Here is a 20,350-nt window from a genome sequence, read left to right as displayed (position 1 = left end):
GATTGGCTTTCATTAGCACCATGAAGAACTTCTCAAAAATCAGAAAAATTACGTATCAGATTACATAATGATTCTAAATCTTCAAATAACAACAAAATGCTTCAAGGATACGCACAGGCTATAGAAGTGAACTCTTAGAGTTTAAAAAAACAAAACAAATAAAAAACGCTGAAAGAAACCACTTTTAAATCGTGTTTAATTTGACCACGCAAACACCTTATAAACGTCTTCTGCCTTTGACCAATCTGCATTTGTCTGCGTTTTTCCTCCTCCCCATCCCCACTCGACCCCCACCCTCTTGAGTGAGAACCTCTCTGATTGTGTTGAAGGCGCGCGATATAAAGCGCAAAGCTCCCTTGTGTCCGAGCTTTTCACATCACCGGCAGCCAGACAATCACAAACTGAACCTGCGCCCAACTTTGACCGCACTCTCCTTCGCACTTGGATTAACGATCAATTAACTGTTTAAACGCCACCCTCAATCTTGAAACACAGCGCCAGCGGCTCCTTTTTGCTGCTTCTTTCCGTCCTCACCTCTTCTTCCAGCCTGCGGTCATGGGTTGCGCCGTGTTCTTTTTAACCCGGCTACTTAAGGACTTGACCGTGCAGTGAGGTACCGGGTGGATTTATGGTCCGTAAAACCGGGCGTAGCATCCGAAGGAAATTAGTGGAGGTTTGAGCAGCCGGACGATGCAGGGGACGTGGTGCGCGGTGTTTGTCCTGACGCCTCTACTTTACCTGGTGAGTTAGACTCTTGCATTTTTACAAAACTTTTCCACTACACATTATTGTTAAAGTACATTTAAATATATTTGCTGCTTTCAATGCGGGAAATGGGAACGTCACTTTTAGTGCGCACTTGCAGAAAGTCCAACACGTTCTCCAAATTAGTACATTTATATATTTCTGTATATTATCTAAACGAACTCTTTCTATTTATTACACCCTTTGTTATTGTTGCTATTGTTCTATATTTTAAATCGATGTTATTGAGTTTTGTTTGTTTTTGTTTGTTTGTGGGTGTGCGTGTGAGTGTGCGTAAAATGCAGCGCCATAATTGTATTGTTTACATATAATGCAAGAATGAAAGTGTTATAAAATATCTCAAAACTTTTTTTTCGGGGGAAACAATATACACTCCCAGTAATGACCTCCTGGATGAACTGATGTCAGACTGCCTCACGGGGGCGCCATAACAAACCAAATGCCGATGTTGCGTCCCTTTTGCATTCATGAACAGAGGAAACTCGACGATAGTATTATCCCATTGCTCATGTTTTTTTTTTCTATTTATATTCTTTTTTCTTCTTTCTTTTTTCATCAATTGTGACAGAAACCCCAACTATTTTCTGGAGTACAACATGTTTGTTTATTGAACATATAACCAAGTAGCAGAAAAAGAAAATAAAAATTTAAAAGAAGAAAGAAAAAAACTTATACAATCATTATTAGTCACAGTTTACATGTTCAAAGGGGAGTAGGAAAACGTTGAAAACTTATCGAGTCCTACCCCTTATTCTTTGTATATTTTGACTTATTTCATTATTGATACAATAATAGGTTAATATATTTCAATGAAAAAGGAAAAAATGTATAAACCTGCTCGTGTTTACAACTGCACTTTGACTTCAAGAATTATAGACGAAACTCATGGCAGGCTTAATTGACCAGGTTTTTCCCAATTTATAAGAACTCAATCTATTTAATAGTTTGTTTATTTTACTTCATTTGAAGTGTTCCACATGTGATTGTCTTGAGGATTCCCAAAATACAGCTATTATTATTATTGTGCTCTTATTATCTGGACTCACATGTTCTTATTTTTTTTAATACGCCTAATTTTAAACTGCCCCCTCACAAAAAAACTTTTAAATAAATGTAAATAAGTTGCATATCTACGACTTAAAGGATATCTCCTTGTTATACGTGCACCGTTTTACATTATACTGCACATTTATATGAATTATCACAAATTTATTAATGTAATGTTAATGTGGTTTCTGAAGGCACTCTCCACGGTTCGACAGCATCTTACTTTTCGCACACTCGTCTTCTTCAAAATTATTATTTTTGAAAAACAAGAGTTTAAGCAATTAGATTTGCTTGCATTCCAAATCAGACTGAGAACATTTTAAAAATAATAATAAAAAAAAATCCCCAACAATCCTATTCACCCTGAAATAGCCTAAGAGTAAAGAAATGTGCTTGTGCGCACACGGCACCCCGTCTGGGGTAAAGGGAGCCTATTGTCAGCACGGTAACAAGCACCTTATCCGCAGCAGAGAGGATTAATCCTGAACTTTGATGGTTTTACTTGGTGTTAAAGACACTTGTCTCTCCTTAAGCCTCTTGTCTGAGATCCTTGCCTTGACCTCGATAACAGCTTAAGCGCAGGTAGACAGCCAAGCAGTCTATAAAGCACAGTGGGTCATCATCACCTATTAAATGAAGAAGACTCATTATAGAAGAATCACATCTGTTCTTATCATGATTTGGTCCATATGATTTTTTTAAACAATTGCCACACAAACCAAGAACAGATCTGCTTTCATATATCATCATTTCAATTTTTTTTATTGTCTTCATTATAATTGCCAATACAGCATTAATTGTATCTGCAGCCATCCAAATTTCAGTGTTAATCCGATTTATTGCATAGTTGAGGAAAGCGATGCCATTAGAGAGTGGAAGTATGTTAATGCATTAAATTAGGTAATCACTATTTATTTTTGACAAATCTTTTAATTATTTTTCACAACCTACAAACGGCAAAATAATATTTCTCCATCCAGTCAAGATTTGGTGTCATGCTCACTTTCCGTCTGTTACCCAGATGAGGAAAATAATCAACACAAGCAAAAGGGGTCTTTGTTTGCCGTCACCCACTATCATTGAGCCCGGGGGCACCAGCGATAGAAGCTACATTAAATTGTTATTATCAAACAGTGCAAATGTGGCCTGCAGAAGCAAGCAGCCAGCACTACATGTGTTGAGTGAGGTTGGAGGGTTGGGGGGTTCTCACACATACTTCTGAAGTACATTTCATATGGCGTGAACCTGCGCCTCTTTCTTTTTGACTCCTTTTCACATCAAACAACACAAAGGTAGTGTGCTTTATTTATTCATTTTTCAAACATGCCACTTTAACAATATTCATTTGCTCACACGCACGTTTTCACATGTAATGCATACACACATGGATATGAGCCATTGACGGGAAAGGATTTCACCAGACCAGCACAGTTAATTTATTCTAAAAACACATAAAATATTTATTCTTTATTCTAATTTACTATTATGTACAATTTTACTATTATCTATAATTTAGGACACATGCATCTCTCATGGAAAGCTTTGTATAATGGTCGCGCCACATTATATTTTCAAATTAAAAGTTTTGAGGCTAGCTAGCCACACAAGTACAATTATAATGAAAATTATATTTGTTGGAAAATAAATTCATATTAATTATTTTTATCAGGTCATACAACATGATGTCCAAATATGACCACCAATTGCTAAAACTAACTTTTTGACATAGTTGTGAAAGCACAAACCTACGGAAGTGGATTAGGGCCAGTGAAGAGGGAAAAAAAGGATTGGCAGAATTCTCACTTTATTCTCAGAATTCTGACATTAAACTGAGAATTCTGACTTGTAAATGTGAATTTTGACTTTGTGACGTAGAGCTATGAATTGTGGGGGGAAGTCAGAATGTCAGAGTTCTGAGAATAAAGTAAGAATTCTGTGATGAAAGCCAGAATTCTCACTTTAAAGTCTGAATTCTGTGATTAAAGTCAGAATTCTCACTTTAAAGTCAGAATTCTCACTTTAAAGTTACATTTCTAACTTTAAAGTCAGATTTCTGTGATGATAGTCAGAATTCTGACTATAAAGTCAGAATTCTGTGTTTAAAGTCAGCATTATTATAGTCAGAATTTTTTTCCTTCTCTTCACTTGCCCTAATCCTCTTACGTACACACCTGATAGCTGCTACCATGAGTTCTTTACTGTCTTGTGGATGATACAAACTCCTCCTGTCTTTAAATTAATTTCTAAACAAAAGCCCCAAATTGGTTATTTATTTTTGGTTGCACCACATGATAATTCAGAAACTTTGCATCATCGGACAAACTTATCCATCAATTACTCATCCACAAGCTCTCAAATTAGTTGAGTGTGTAGCCGTCAATTTTGTGACCCCAATCCTGATGTTAATTGAACCATTTTCCACATGCATCAAGGTGCTAATTACCTGTTCAGGTGGCCTGAATGTGTTGCCGCACACACGCACACACGCACGCACACACCACGCAACACGCACGCACGCACACACCACGCACGCACGCACGCACGCACGCACGCACGCACACACACACACACACACACACACACACACACACACGCACACACACACACACACACACACGCTCTTTCAACAGTCATAGAAAGAATGTCCACATAATTAAATGATTTTCTTGAAACATTAAGCAATTGTATTTGTTTATCTTATTTATTTGGGTTAGGTCAACTTAATTATTTATGGTTACTTTAACTGAATTACGAGGATTGGATCCAAATTAATTTATTTCAGTATAAACATTTTTTCAGGGTAGTGCAGCTGATTCACACATTTTGGTCTCTAACCTGGGTGTGGTGGTACGACACACCTGAGAACTACTATGATTATTACTAATAATACATTTAACTTATAGAGCTTTACTATTTTTGTAAATAAATTATTTACAGCTAAAGTAGTAACAACATTTATTTTTATACTTTTCAGTTTAAGAAGGAAAATGTTTCATTCCGCTGTGTCAAGGTCTGATTATGGTAATGAATAATTGAGATCCTCAAGTTAACACTGCTTGAAAAATTGTCATCTTCTCACAGATTGTGAAGGTCTGCTCCGGGCAGGGGCAGATCTGTTCTAGAGTAATACCGGGTTGTGGATTACCACAAAACCATGAAAATGCCATAAATATTTATCATTTGCGGTAACACTTTATAATAACTATCCATTATAACTAGTTAATAGATCATTAGTAAACTGTTAATTAATTATTTACTAACAGTTAATGAGGAAAAGTTGCAACTTAAGAATAATGTTCCAATAACATATATAAACTATTAACTGATACTCAACAATTCACTAGTAATTTACTAATAGCTTTTTTATGATCTATTACTCATTTAGTAGGTAGTTATAAATCATTAACTATAACCCATTACCTAACAGTTTATTATTGATATATTAACCATCTTAAAGCAGCATTATAAATTCTTTAAGTGTTAACAAACAACATCTCATTAATAATTTATTATCACCTTTAACAGAAAGTTACAAATAATTATTACAGAAAAATGCTAAAATAAATAATATATATAATTGCTTGGTTGAAAGGTTTTAGCAAAGTGACCTTACATCTTTCCATTTGTATGTATGTGGCCATCGGAACAAAAAATTTGTACGCCCCTGCTTCATGTAACTCATCATGTAAATTTTTGAAATGTAGGGGGAAAACAGAGTACTCAGAGAAAACGCAGACAGACACAGTGAGTTGACATATAGGAAGTCCATACCTCAAATTTGAAGCCACGGTCTCCAAACTGTGAGGCAGGTGTGCTAACCAGTTTACCACTGTGCCTGCAACATCACTGCAAAATTTGTAGGGCTGCATGATATTGGAAAACCATGCAATATAGATGCTGAATATAGCGATATCGATATTAGTGCGATATTTAACATGTACCTAAAGAAATGACACTTTTATTATCAAATGAGAGAATCTTTTTTTTTCATGCAGCAAAATAAGCAAACTCAATATATTCTTTGTTAATTTATTGTAATTACCTCTCGATAGTGTTCAACTATTGGATGGTGATGCATATTTAAGTTGTCATCTGTGACTGGTCAAATTCAGATAAAAGCATAAAATTCCATATGTAATTTATTGCATGTCTTTTCGATATGCGTATTGCATTAGCCAATATCGCGATATCAATATTTTTTCGATATATTGTGCAGCCCTAGTAAAAAGCACATTTGTTAAGTTTTCCACCAGGTGTTAATGTCTCAGTATAGAAACTTGATTGCCTCCAGTTATTTCGACGTCACTGAATCTATTAAAGCCCTGCAATTGGCTGGCAACCAGTTCAGGTTGTACCCCGCCTACTGCCCGGAGGCAGCTGGGATTGGCTCCAGCACCCCCGCGACCCTTGTGAGGAATAAGCAGTCACGAAAATGGAGACCACACTAATCCATTATTTATACAACTAAAAACTTTAAAATTTAATGAATTGATGGAGTTTAACCGCCTTAGAATAATGTATAAAGCCCATCATGAAATTTTACCAGCCAATATACAAATCACAAAAAAAAAGGGAACGTGAGGACAAATTAAGAGGATTTATTTCCAACAAAACAAAAATATGTGTCAGTTTGTAAAACAATTTTTTCTCAGTATCTGTATTTTTAAAAAATGCATAAAAGCACAATTACTAGAAAAAATTTATAGGACATGCTGTTGAATAAATTTATAGAATTGTTACATTGAAAGCGTCTTGACAGCTCGATGTCATTCATTTGTCGTGTTGATTAATATTTTTTTGTGTTGATCAGGGGCAGATATAACAAGTTTTTACTTCTTTCTGTCCTCTTTCATTTCTTTTATTTTAAAGAGTGAAATAAATTTGAGTTGAAATTGAGTAAATCACTCATCAGATCACCGATTACATGTTAGACTGAAGTAAACAAAACAAGCAGCCAATGATTTTTTAATGAGTGCATAGGCCTCAGTCAAGCCTGACTTCTAGAGTGCTCAAATGCAAATGAACTGAAAATTCAGACTCAGAACGCCCGTCCACCCCTCCCCCCAATTAATTTCTCTTGCAGCCCCTGCAGTTTCATTGTCCTTGGCTCAGGCAAGTTCTTCTACTCTCTCTCTCTGTCTCTGTCCCTGTCTCTGTGTCTCTCTCTCTGTCTGTCTCTCTCTCTCTCTCTCTGTCTCTCTCTCTCTCTCTCTCACTCTCTCTCCCTCCCTCCCACTCTCCATGACTCAGTGACCAGGTGCTCTTAAGAGAGATCCTCGGGTGCATGCAAGTTCAAGGAGATTGTGCGTGACAATACTCCAGTGATGTTAGCGTTTGGACTATATCAACGAAGATCAAATATGCTCTTCAGAAAGGCCGTTATTGGACTTCATAGAATTCAAGTTTCCTAATGTTATTCCAAATATCCCTAAGTGACAGTTATACACCATTGATGCAGACACAATGAAATGATGACGAGTGTTTCTGTGACACCCTTGCATTAGCTTCTTGTTTCATTTAAAACAGTCAAGCACAATAATCAATCATGCACCTTTCAGAGATGCTGGATCATAATGTGAAACAATTCCTCCAGTTTCCAATAATGGACTCTTTAATATTAAGACAATAAAATGCTTATTGTTAGTGATGCATAATAAATGTATAAATCATCATTCATTTGTGATCCTGGATGAACTGCAAAAAGCTAAAAAAAAATAAGTTAATTACAATAAAACATAAAAAACGAAAACACTCAATGTGCATGCTGAGTTTGAGTATTAGAGTACAAAGTACAGCATTGCTTTCTTGATTTTTGATCCAGAAGTTTAGAAAGTAGGATAATAGAGTTGTGTATCATAGCACATATTGAAAAAATAAAAACAATAAAAAAAGCTTTAATTTGTCTTGCTGTACAAGCTGGCATAACAGTCACAAATCTCGGTCCATTCGCACGCACATAAGTAAACAAAATTTAGTCGATATCAGTCCATCCATCTATAAAAATTCTTACCGGGATTATAATAGTTTTCGGTATAATTATGGTTAGTTTTAGTTAGTTTTGTAAACATAAAATGTAGTTTCACTGTTGAAAAACCATTTTCATTTTTATTAGGGCTGGAACGGTTCACAAATTCCGCGGTTCGGTTTTTGGTTATGTGCTCACGGTTTTCGGTTGATTTCGATTAGCAGTTTTAGAAAAATCAATTATGTCTTTGAGTTAAAAGTGACAGTGTATATTATTCACAGCTAATTACTATTATTATTATCATTTACATTATTGTTATTATTATATTTATGCTAGTAGCCTATAGTGGCAGGCATACCAAATAACTGCTCAGTTGGATGGCAAAAAGTACAATTAATTGTGTCCGTCTGTTACCATTCATACAAGAGACTAAGCCTTGGTTATCTGCAAACAACGACACAAGCCCAGATTTCACACAAAGTACATTTGTGACTAAAATGAGTTAAGATCATTATTTCAGTATGCAAGCTTTTTATTTTTTTCTGGTTTAGCGTGAGGTTTTTCTTATGCAAAATAAGTGCCTTGGATCCACAGGTTGGAAAACTCTCAGATCAAATTACAATTATAGTATTTTAAAATGAAATTACTAAGTAAGTCTTATTTGATGGACGTAAGACAACGATGTGTCATAATAATTCATATCTAATATGATCATGCATTATTATTCTCACTACATGATTTGTGAATGAGTTGAACTCATGCTCTAAGAACCTTTTAGTCATCTCTTCATTCACGTTCTTAACACCACCACACTGGATTTCAAATGAAACAAGATATGCTTTAATTGTAGATTTACAACTTTATTTTGAGGGGATTTGCAGTACGGTCAACATTTGCCTCCCAAGTCTCGATACCCCAATCCGATGTCGTAAATCGGAAAGTCCGTCGGAATGTGCATCGAGGACTGGGCGGGCGTCGGCTAGCTGCTTGCTATATGCTAGCCTCGAATATCCTTTGGTTAAACTAAGCTCCCGTTTGCAACAAAACACCACAGTCTTGAACATAGCGATTTCCAGACATTTTTAATTGCGAGGTCCGTTTTATGTACCAGAAAGGTTTGCTTTGGATCAATAAAGACTTGGTAGCGATGCCTTAGGAACGCCAGCAGTCATCATGAAACCCGAGAAGACTTTGTCCCATCGCTAGAAGGTTATAACACACGTCGTAACCATGGACGCCAAGGCGCTACCAGCATGCTTTGCGGCGCCAAGGATTAAAGTAGTGTTTAAAGTGCATGTTCTGTGTTAATTATTTATTTAGATAGTGGTCTAGTTGTTTTATTAGTTATTTGTGATGTTATCAAGTTCGCCTTTATGTGGTGATTTTAGTTTTGATGTGAGACAGTGATTGTGCATGACGTGAAATAATGACTTGCCTACATTGTGTGGCGTTGAAGTGAAGGTAAGTGAGGGCTTCTACTTACAGAAAGTGAAGTGTGAACTTAGCCTCACTGCCCTTCGTGAATGCCACGATGGGTTTGCGCTCATGAGGTGGAATAAAAAAAAAAGTTGCGTGAAGGGACCGAACGGAGCATGGATTGACTGAACCAAAACTATTACACCGATCGACTTAAACAGTTTAGAAAAAACATTCCAGCCCTAGTTTTTATTTTATTTCATTAACGAAAATGTTTTTTGATTTTTAGTTTTGGTCATTTCGTTAGTTTTCGTTAAATAAAATAACCTTGGTTCTTACTATCCACAAAATCTGAACAATACACATTTTTATGTATGAACAACATTAGAAATTAAATAAAGATAAAATAACATTAAGCGGTAATGAAAAACAAAAAAAAACCTCGACGGGAGTAATAATGCATGAATCAAATTGACAAAATAATCAGCGAGCGTGTTCCAATTTCACAAATAAATCACATTATCTGACAAATGCTTGATTGTGTTCCCCTTAGCTAACTCAACTGCTGTGCCACCAGACATTTTTTTAAGTCCTTATATTAATTGTTAGCACGGTTGTATTATCAACACAGAAGATTCATCTCTAACTTTCACTCCAAATACTTTTGCTTTATCTATGGCTAATCTCTTTGAATCTTTTTCGATTTGACACATCAAGGTGACTCAGGCTTGTTGTAGCGCTTTACACCATGTGAACCGTAACCTATGTGATCTGGTGTGTAAGTCCAGGGCTGTGTGATCTGAGAGCTCCCTCCCCAGGGGCATTCACATCCACCCGCAAACAGCCAAAAACAACATTTGACCTTGGTGGCTGGCTATTAAGTCAATGATAATAGTAGCCTACATACTGTGCAGAAAGGAATCAGCACTGTAATTTCCTGACATTTTTTTTCTTACTGCATGCATCATTACGAGGACGATATTTCACATCCAGATGGGGTACAAATGAAAAAAATCTGGCTGATATTTGGATCTCTGAGGGTTGAAATGGAGGGGAATCTCCTTGCAAATACTAGAAAAAGTGCAATTTCTGCAGAAATTGTGTGGGAATGCTGAAAAGCTGAATGCTATTAGCTGAATGCTAAGATTTGAATGCATGTGCTAAAATAATTTCAGTAAAATTATAATCCATTTCCTGATATGATAGTCAGTCGGTATACATGTACAGTCGAAGCCAGAAGTTTACATACACTGTGCAAAAATACACATTTCATTTTTTGTCTCCCTGTCTGAAGTCAAATCAGACTAAACCTTGCCTTTTTCAGGCCAGTCAGGATTACCAAAATTATTTAATTTGGTTAAATACCACAATAATGAGAAAGATCATTTTTTAGTGAATTTTATATGATTTTCTTTAAGGTCAAAAGTTTACATACACAAATAGTACTATGTCTTCAAAGAACAAGGGGAAGCCCAAATGATGAGGTCATGGCTTTAAAATCTTCTGATAGGCTAAATGACAACATGTGAGTTATTAGATGACACAACTGTGGATGTATTTAAAGTCACAACTGCAACACTCTGCTGACCTTGCTTAAAATCATGGGAAAATCAAAGAAATTGGCCAGGAAATCAGAGAAAGAGTTGTGGAGCTCTACAAGTCTGTCTCATCCGTGGGTGCCATTTCCAAATGCTTATAAATGCCACGTTCATCTATTCAAGCAATTGTATGCAAGTATAAACCTCACACCGCTCAGGAAGGAGACGGGCTCTGTGTCCCAGAGATGAATGTGTTTTGGTCCAAAATGTGCAAATCAACCCCAGAAGAAAAGCCAAAGACCTTGTGAAGATGCTGGATGAAGCTGGTAAAAAAATGCCATTATCCACAGTGAAACAAGTCCTGCACCGACATGGGCTGAAAGGCCACTCACAGAGAATAAAGTCATTACTCCTAAAGAAACATAAAAAAGCCACATTACAGTTTGCAAAAAGACACCAAGACAATGATCTTAACTTCTGGACACATGTCCTGTGATCTGTTTGGCCATTATGACCGACGTTACATCTGGAGGAAAAAGGGGGAAGCTTGTGGACTTGAGAACACCATACCAACTGTGAAGTATGGAGGTAGCAGCATCATGTTGTGGGGCTGTTTTGCTGCAGCAAGAACTGAAGGTCTGCATAAAATAGACGGCATCATGAAGAAAGAACATTACAAGGAGATATTAAGGCAACATCTCAAAACATCAGCCAGGAAGCTAAGACTTGGACACAAATGGGTCTTCTAAATGGACAATGAACCTAAGCATACTGCCAAAATTTTAAAAAACGGCTTGATGATAACAAAGTCAATGTCTTGGAATGGCTATCACAAAGCCCTGCTCTGAATCTCAGCGAAAATCTGTGAGCAGATCTGAAAAGGCGTGTGCGAGCAAGGCAACCAACAAACCTGACTCAGTTACACCAGTTCTGTCAGGAGGAATGGGCCAGGAGTACTCTCAGAAGTTTGTGGAAGGTTACCCAAAACGTTTGACCCAACTCATGCAGTTCAAATGAAATGGTAATCAATACTAAGGAAATGTATCTAAACCTTTGACCTAAAAGAAAATCATATAAAATTCTCTAAGAACTTATTTCTCTCATTATTGTGGCATTTGACCAAATTAAATAATTTTGGTAATCCTGACTGACCTGAAAAATGTGAGGTTTAGTCTGATTTGACTTCAGACAGTGAGACAAAAAATGAAATGTGTGTTTTTGCACAGTGTATGTAAACTTCTGGCTTCAACTGTATTTATCACTTAGCATAACAGCCAGGGATATATTTGCAATGCACAGTCAGAGCTGGGATTTGGACCGACAACCTCCTGGTTACTGGACTTTACCAACTGCGCCACCAAGCAGTATCAGACACCTGGCAATGATGATCAGTTGTATGTATGGAAGTGGGCGTGGAAAGTGTCACTTGTTCAATGTCAGTCCCATTAAAAATGAATGGGGAAAAGTTGATATTTAATGTTAAATTGTGCCAATACTGTAAGTAATGTGGAATCAGACGATATATACCCCGGGAGGCGTGAATTTTTTAAACAAGTTGAAATTTGAATGGTGTAAATCGGAAGTATTATGTGGGAGTTGTGTCATGGCAGAAAGATGTGGAGATTAAAAATCACAATAACATGTGTGGGAATGCCTCAACAGTCCCATAATAAATGAACATAACTGTCTGGATGGGTGTTTTGTGTGTGTGGAAGCGGCCGGCATAGATGATTAATGACACTAGCCTCTATTCTCTCATCCGTGTGCTGGCCCAGATTTTCAATTCTGTTAACAGTTCAGAGGTCAGAGATGGAGTTGGCTGTTGAAGGGCCCTGTTTTAAAAAAAAAAAATCTCAGATGCCCTATGACCCAGGTAGCGAGGCTCCAGAATCCAGAAATGTAAGCCCACTCCCTCACTTCTCTCGCTGCAATCCTTTTATGGCAAAAGCGTATGGCATCTTGATAACAGCATTTTGAAGCAGTCCAGCGAGAGAAGTTTCTCTGAAGGTGGAAAACCATTAGATAACCTTATCCCACCATCTTTACATACGCAGGTATTCAAGTGACTCTGGAGCCTGCCTTATTCTGGCTTCTTTGAAAGGTGAAGTCACGAAACACTCTTTTCCAGTACTTATATTAATGTCTGCATTCAAATAAAAATAAACTTGCTATATTTTATGGCCTTTAAAAAATATATATTTGATATTTTATGGCTTGCTATTGATGTCAACAGCCAGCATACTTGGGACTCATTTTCAGCCCTGGAGTTTCATGGCTCAGTCGCCCACTTTAGTTAAGAACGTTATAAATGAAGATAATAATTTTACCCTTAATAGTATGTTAACTCATTTGCTATTTGTAAATATTGCCATGGTTTAATACGTTTTTTACGGTTTTTTTGTGCTAGAGCATACAGAAGGCTTTCACGCAGCCTCTGAACTGAAGAGAATGCCTAAAGCAATGGTAGTTATTACAAAAATGGCCAGCAGGTGGCAGCAGAGTATAAGAGATCAACAAGGGCCATGTTGCAACAAGCTCTTTTCCCCAGTGTTCCCAACAGATTTGTGAATAATGATAAAACTTAGCTATATTCTAATGCTAATAACTGCAAAATGGAAACAGATAGAAATATACATTTTTTTCTGATGAAAGAAGATACTCTTATCTTTCTTTTGGTTGGTTCCATGTTTTTATAGCAATAGAACACAATATTCTGTGGGCCTTGCAAAATCTGTCAAAATCCAGTTAAACAGACTGGAGCGAAGGGTTGCTTCAGTGTTAATGGCTGGAAGTGAATGAATTAAGATGCATGTTATGATTAGAATCTGATCATATTTATAATGTACAACAGCAACGATATTCGTTAAGTGTCCATGCCTAGATAAAGAGATTGCAGGAATACTCATCTGTATGCCTTCATCATTACATATTATCATCTACCTCAACTTGTTTAAAGGTAATTCCACATATAGCTAAATTCGGGGAAAATGCTGCTGCTGCTGCTGCAAAAAAAAGAAGAAGTATAAGTATATCACACAAGAAATGAGCATTATATTAGTGAATAAAAATTTTAAACAATCAGTTTTTTAAGCCAGAAACTAATACTATTCATTCACTTAATGATTTTGATGCTTTTCATGACCTAGGACCATACATGACAAGGAAGAGCGCTTCTGTTTCATTGCTCTGGCCGTATTTAGTCATTAGCTGTAGAGAGACACCCGAAACGCAGCATGAGTACTGGCACTGACTGAGTTGGGCAATTCAGGAAGTGGATTTGCAATAGCACAGTGATGGATCACCCTGTGTTCTAACCTGATGACTGGCTTGGCTGACCAGTGAAACAGAGCAGGCTGCGATATTGCTATGCGGAAGGCATCGGAATAGAAGGAGGAAACGTTTCTCTCCACTGCCTTGGCAGCGATGCCTCTACTATCAGATTGCTCAGCCCGACAGTCAGAGCACCCACTGGTGGGAATTCCAGCTATGTCCCCTTTTGATCTTCCCTGACTGTTATGTTACAGTGACTGGCCATGCAAGGTCTGCCACAACGCTGAAGACATATATGGATGACTTTAAGAAAACTGTAAAAAAAAAATCTTAATGATTGACGAGCCATTTAAAGGGCAATCTAAAACTAAGTTTAGTGTAGTTCAGTTCAATGTGTGTGATCTATTGGTTGACCCCCCCCCCCCCCAAAAAAAAAACCTCCTTTAGATAACGTGTCACTGAGAAAAATTATTCATGACATGATTTGACAGTTTATTATTTAAGTATTATCATATACTGTACAGTGATACCTCAGCTCACGAACTTAATTGGTTCCCAGAAAGTGTGTGTGAGGCGAAAAGTTCGTCTTCCAAACATTTATTTCCCATAGGAAACCATTAAAATGAGAATAATCCGTTCCCAGGTCCCCATAAAACATAATTTTCTACTAAATAAGCCTTAAAACTACACAAAATATACCTTATTTTATGTATGATAAATGTGCTATTGTATTGTAATTAAAGAAATACACTGTACTGTATAATAAAGTCGTTTTATTTGCCTTTGTGATGGTAGTTGATGGCTTGATGGAATGGAGTGGGAGGAGGAGGGAGGGAGGGAGTTACTGTTTGGAAGTTAAAGTTCTCGATCCATCCGTGGCTAGCCTTGAAATCATCAATGGATGACGAACTTCCAGGTTGCCTCTTGATGATATCCGAGTGAAGTTGCCGTACTTTCTCGGCGATAATACCCTCACCCACACTGTCCCCTGCTAGCTGCTTTTCATTAATCCAAATCAACAGAAGTTTTTCAACCTCTTCTATTGCCTGAGACCGTTGCTTAGACAACACAGAAACACCCTTAGCCACACACGCACCCTTAATAGCTTCCTTGTTCTTTAGGATGGTAGCAATGGTAGACTTAGCGTACTGGTACTGGTACGCTAAGTCACACAAACGCACACCTCGTTCGTGTTTTTCGATGATCTCCTTCTTCTGCTCGACCGTAATTTTCTTTAAGGTCTTCTTAGGCTTAACACTAGCCTGTGGTTGGGTCTTTTTCAGTCCCATGATAGCAAAAGTACACTCCAAAATGGTCCAAAATGTCTACCAAACACAAACCATGTCCGCACTCAAAGAAAGGGGGTGATGAACTGGGACGCCGTGAGCGTGCGTCAGCTTCTCGTGATTTCTCGTGTCGCGTGATTTGGTTCGTCCGCCGAAAACTAGTTCGTCAGCTGAGACTATATGCTCGCGAATTTAATGTTCGTGAGGCGAAAAGTTCGTGAGCTGAAGCGTTCGTCAGCCGAGGTATCACTGTATTTACTTTTTTTTTTCAAATCAGCATAAATATATGAATTACAAAACCATCCAAACTGAATCTGTTGAAACATGAATATAATTTAGCTTAGAGATTAATCATGATTTATTTAGTTAAAATTTATGTAATAGCTTTCCATTAGGGTAACATTAATATTTCAGTAAACTATGCTCCACATTTTGAGTAGGTAGCACAACTGGTTTGTCATTGCAATTGAAGAAAAGAATAAGGACTTTTACCATTTGTAAATAGTTGCAGACTTCGACGGCTTTGGTTGCAGCTCATTGTATGTTTTATCAATAATTGTAGGTCTCCTGTTGTGTAATTCTAATTGTGTGTGTGTACTTATCTGTGCATAAATTTATGACACCATAAGTTAAATTGCTGTTCATTTCAATAATTTCCCTCATCCTCATAAATTTCGCGGATACCATTAAACATTTGTTTCATGTAATAAGCTCCAGATTTAAGCATACCAAAATGTTTCCCTGACAATTTCTTGACTGAATATATGGTTAAGAATTGGAAATACACGTTTTAGTGTCTGAATTGGAGGACACTGGGCTTCAGAATTCTTGAAAAATAAACCTTCACTTTTCTGATTTTCTGCTACATACTCATCAATATTTATTTATTGGTAATAAACTATCAAAGGCTTGATTAGCTCAGCTTACAGATCAATGGCACAATCTTTATCACAACCCTGTTAATGTAGTGCACTCTAATCACAGCAACAGGGTTACAGTTAACAAATCTGTTCACAGATGTTTCTGCTGACTAACTTATGTAAATAATTAAAGGGTAAAAAATAAAAAAAAGATTTATTCTGATCACATGCATAACAGGGTTGCAAGAGGTAAAGTGAGACATTCAATCAAGTCTAACTGTTGCAAAAAAATATGAAAAATAGAAGAGAGGACATACCTTTGCTCAACCCATTCTTTTGGAAAACTGTTTGATAAGGTCAAGTCCAGTTATCATCTAATTTATAGCTTTCTTCCTTTTCTGCCATGCTAAACAGGTTATGGTAACAGGGTTGTGTGCATGTTGTGGGACACACGTTCCAGGAAAAATAATTATTTGAAATATTATGTTTATTAAAACGCATGTTCCCACAGTTAGAAGAGACAGCAAAGAAGAAGGGCGTGGTGGGACAAGAGGAAAAAAAAGGCATTTTAGGGGCTACTCCAGACTTAGCATTTTAAAAGTTTTCTGTTCTCTTAGTTTTATTTTTATTTTTTAGATTTGGTCTCAGGACAGGTACATTTCCTCAAAAACTGCATGTATTAGTATTTTGTATGTAGATTATTTAAAGTTTGATGGGTGGGATGTAAACTGTACTCCAATTCTGAAATGGCCCATATATATGACTTGTGCATGTCATTTAATAGCATAAGTACACACTCTAAAAACAGTTTGGAGTAAAAAATAAACCACGTCCAAAATGGATTGACCTATATACTGATATATATATATATATATATATATATATATATATATATATATATATATATATATATATATATAGTTTCACAACTTGGGGCCAACCACAGAGAGGGCCCTTTCCCCCCTAGTCTCGTCTTGGGCAACACGAGCTGGAACTGGCCCTCAGACCTAAGTGCGCGCGTTGGAGTATATTTTGGAAGAGGTCTGAAATGTATGGAGGGGCCAGTCTGTTCAAAGCTTTAAAAACAAACAATACGTTCTTAAAATCAATTCTAAAATTATCAGAAAGCCAGTGCAAAGACGCAAGGATTGGCGATATATGTTCATATTTTTTTGTTCCTGTTAAAAGTTGTGCTGCAGAGTTTTGAACTAACTGCAAGCAATAGAGTGCATTGTGGCTAATTCCTGTATAAAGTGCATTGCAGTAATCCAGGCGAGGAAATAAAAGCATGCATAACTTGTTCAAAATTTTGATAAAAAGGTAAAAAACATTTCACTTTAGCTAAAAGACGGAGGTAATAAAAACTAGATTTAACAACTGCACCGACCTCCATCCATCCATCCATCCATTTTCTTGGCCGCTTTTCCTCACTAGGGTCGCGGGGTTGCTGGAGCCTATCCCAGCTGGCTTCGGGCAGTAGGCGGGGTACACCCTGAACTGGTTGCCAGCCAATCGCAGGGCACACAGAGACGAACAACCACACTCACATTCACACCTAGGGACAATTTGGAGTGTTCAATTAACCTGCCATGCATGTTTTTGGAATGTGGGAGGAAACCGGAGTACCCGGTGAAAACCCACGCAAGCACGGGGAGAACATGCAAACTCCACCCAGGAAGGCCGAAGCCCGGACTCGATCTCACATCCTCTGCACTGGGAGGCGGACGTGCTAACCAGTCAGCCACCGTGCTGCCCACTGCACCGACCTGTTTATTAAAATTAAAATCACAGTCAACACGCCAAGGTTTATGGCAGAGGGACGGACATGTTGTTTCAGTTTTCCTCTCATTAAGATTTAAAAAACTTAAAGCCAACCAAGCCTTGACATCATCCAAACGATGGAGGAGGGGTGTCAGGGGGCTGTTAGCACTTTTCCGGAGTAGCGTGTAGAGTTGGCAGTCATCTGCATAAAAATGGTAGGAGACATCATACTTTTGAAAGATTTGTCTAAGGGGTAAAATATAAAGTGCAAACAGTATAGGCACCAGGATAGAACCTTGGGGTACTCCACAGTGAAGGGGAGCAGAAGACAAAGTAGAGTCTCCTAACCTGACTGAAAAAGACCTCCCTGTTAGGTAAGACCTGAACTTCTTGACACCCTCACAGTGTTCCAATCGACCTAAAAGAATTGTGTGGTTGACTGTGTCGAGAGCAGCAGTCAGGTCTAAAAGCACCAAAATGGCAAAGTCCCCAGAATCAGTCATTAAAAACAGATTGTTAAAAACCTTTAAAAGTGCAGATTATGTGCTGTGCAGTGCTTTTTAGCCTGATTGTAAAATATTCAAAATATTATGTGCATCTAAAAATGCTTGCAATGGAACAAAAACTATTTTCTCTAAAGCCTTAGATAAAAATGGAAGCTTCGAAATGGGCCGATAATTAGACAAAACAGAGGAGTCAAGGCTGGGGTTTTTAAAGGAAGGATTCAACCACATCTTCTTTACAGAAACTAGGCATAATCCCTAACATGAGGCTGGTATTGATAATTTTCTGAATACAAGGGCCAATTGTTGTCCAAACCTCTTTGAAAAAGCGTGAGGGAAGAGGATCCATGGCACAGGATGAAGGTTTAGATTAAGATGAAGCTGTTTAATAGGACAGGCAAATTAATAAATAAATAGTATTACATCATCACCCTCTTAAAATAATTGTATAATAATTTAATTTAGTTTGCTTTAATCATCTCATGATGCAAATGGTGCAATTTTTTGTGTTTTCTGAAAAATCTGAAAAAATGACTTAGGCAATTATTTTAAGAAGGTGTCGCCATGCAATTCACGATTAGCCACTAATATGTACACATAAGAACACAACATTCTGGCATATAGATGTCCAAAAGAGATTCTAGCTTTGTTAATTTAGTCTCTCTTCTTCCCCCACTACACTTCCCAGCTCTTTGAGCGATGGTGCTGAAGTATCCTTGAACAGACATTGAGCACCTAATTGCTGCTAATGATTATTGTGCATAAATCATTCATCAATCATGATTACATCACACCATGGATACATAAAGCATGCATTTAAACCAAGAGTTGTTCATAACCAAGTCTACCTTAAAATAAGTTCCCATTTTTAACTCTCTTTCTCCAAATATTTCCTAGATCCATTCAATTGATTGAAAAAATGTCGACTACAAAGTAGAATGTACTTTACTTTAAAATGACTTCACAATATTAACTTATTTTGAAAATTATTGACTTAGTTTGGTGCAGTCGTTTTTTCCCTGCTTAAAACAATAGCATAGGAAAATGCTTTAAACAAATCAGTCATACAAGAACAACCTAACCAGCCACAAAGAGCACTTTTTTGCCTTAGATAATTCACTGGCAAATTTAGGAATATGATATTATAATCACCCCTTCCTTGAGCCGTCACCTTACCATGGTGGAGGGATTTGTGTGTCTCAATGATCCTAGGAGCTACTGTATGTTGTATTATGCTCCTGGCAGGGTCACCCATGGCAAACAGGTCCTAGATGAGGGACCAGATAAAGCACGGTTCAAAGGACCCCTTATAATGATTACAATAAATGGACATATTTTCCCTTGCCTGGATGCGGGTCCCCAGGGCGCCCCTCTGGAGGTGGGCTCGAAGGTGAGCATCTGGTGGCCGGTCCAGCACACATGTGGCCAGGCAGAGCCCGAATAGGCAACTTGGGTCCTCCTTCCCATGGGCTCACCACCTGCGAGAGGGGCCAAAGGGCTAGGGTGCATAGAGAGCTGGGTGGCGACCAAAGGCGGGGACATTGGCAGATTGATCCCCGGCTGCAGAAGCTAGCTTTTGGGACATGGAATGTCAACTCTGTGGCAGAGTAGTTCCGACAAGACATAGTCGGACTCTCCTCCACACACGCTCTGGTACCAGATACCGGTCCGACCTGGCAGACCCAATGGTATTGTGAGGGTTTGCTCTGAAAGTCTGGGAGGATCCCTTTTCAGAAAGAGTTTCAACTCACACCTCGAGCAGAACTTCTCCCATGTCCCGGGAGAGGTGGGTGTCCGAGTGGACCATGTTCTGTGCCTTGTTGAGGCGGCCAATTGAAGCTGTTGCCATAACGTGGTCGGTGCCTGTCTTGCCAACAATCCCCTAACCTGATAGTGGACACCAGCAGTAAGGGATGTCGTTAAGCTGAAGGAGTCCAAT

General features: G+C 37.9%; 1 protein-coding gene across 1 annotated transcript in view; it reads left to right on the top strand.

Moving 5' to 3' along the window:
* Positions 1–341: 341 nt before the first annotated feature.
* Positions 342–20,350, top strand: part of nxph1 (neurexophilin 1) — a 61,755-nt gene continuing 41,746 nt past the window's right edge. Inside the window, exon 1 of the mRNA XM_077549417.1 lies at positions 342–741. Within this exon, the coding sequence (XP_077405543.1) occupies positions 691–741 (51 nt within the window). The 5' untranslated portion in view covers positions 342–690. The remainder of the gene's footprint in view (positions 742–20,350) is intronic.

The sequence above is a fragment of the Vanacampus margaritifer genome, chromosome 17 (genome assembly GCF_051991255.1).
Source record: "Vanacampus margaritifer isolate UIUO_Vmar chromosome 17, RoL_Vmar_1.0, whole genome shotgun sequence".
Lineage (NCBI taxonomy): Eukaryota > Metazoa > Chordata > Actinopteri > Syngnathiformes > Syngnathidae > Vanacampus > Vanacampus margaritifer.
Note: the sequence above shows the minus strand (reverse complement) of the source record. Positions and strands in the feature narration are given on the sequence as shown.